The sequence below is a fragment of the Penaeus monodon genome, chromosome 27 (assembly GCF_015228065.2).
Source record: "Penaeus monodon isolate SGIC_2016 chromosome 27, NSTDA_Pmon_1, whole genome shotgun sequence".
Classification (NCBI taxonomy): Eukaryota; Metazoa; Arthropoda; class Malacostraca; order Decapoda; family Penaeidae; genus Penaeus; species Penaeus monodon.
The window spans coordinates 8,593,738-8,594,450 of NC_051412.1; the positions used below are offsets into that span (position 1 = coordinate 8,593,738).

A 713-nucleotide genomic window follows, 5' to 3' on the forward strand; every position below is an offset into this window, starting at 1 on the left:
AGGCAACAAACCTGAGCCCCTGAGCGTAGTCGGAGAGGGCCCTGGTCACGGGCTCCCGCACCACCAACAGAAGTCTGACCCCCGGTAAGTCTGCTCTAACCCTGGCCGGCACGCCCGAAGTGGTGAAGTAAGCTGGAGTCTTCTCCAGTGTCAGCTGTCCCTCGAGACTCAACGGTAGCTGGCTCCTGCGGGGTACAGAAGTAGGGATTGGTGGGTGTGAGGGAGGTTTCGGGTGGGGGGGGTCAAGTATGAACATAGTGGGTAAGAGTGAGAATAAGTGACAAGATGACAAGCGTGTCTTTATGGTGACCCTATCCTTATTCTTTACTTTTTATATACCAATAATCAGTTAAAATCTTCAGATAACATTTCTAACATCTTCCTCTTACGGCCAACTTCCCTGCCACGGGTCGGGAAATGGTAGGGAAGTTGGCCGAAACCTTGCAAGCGCACACCAACCTGTACCAGGCGAGTCCTCGCGTGTAAAACCTGTCGAAGTAGTGCACCTCGGGGCCGGCAGCGCGGATGGAGGGATGTACGCGAAGGAACTCGAGCAGAGCGCGCGTTCCCGCCTTCTTCACGCCGATAATTAGCACCTGAGGAAGACGCCGCATGGCCGAGCCGTTGGTGCCTGGGGGAAAGGGGGAAAGAATAACATGGAGTGAAGAGAAGATGAAGCAGGCCAGTAGCTGAATTCACTCAAATCTCTTGTA

General features: G+C 54.1%; 1 protein-coding gene across 1 annotated transcript in view; it reads right to left on the minus strand.

The window, feature by feature from the left end:
- The window catches only part of LOC119590559 (heparan sulfate glucosamine 3-O-sulfotransferase 6-like), a gene marked incomplete in the record, with an annotated part of 86,666 nt that overhangs the window by 59,948 nt on the left and 26,005 nt on the right, over positions 1 to 713 (minus strand). The window contains 2 exon segments of the mRNA XM_037939222.1: positions 12 to 185; positions 460 to 631. Coding sequence (XP_037795150.1) covers positions 12 to 185; positions 460 to 631 — 346 coding nt within the window.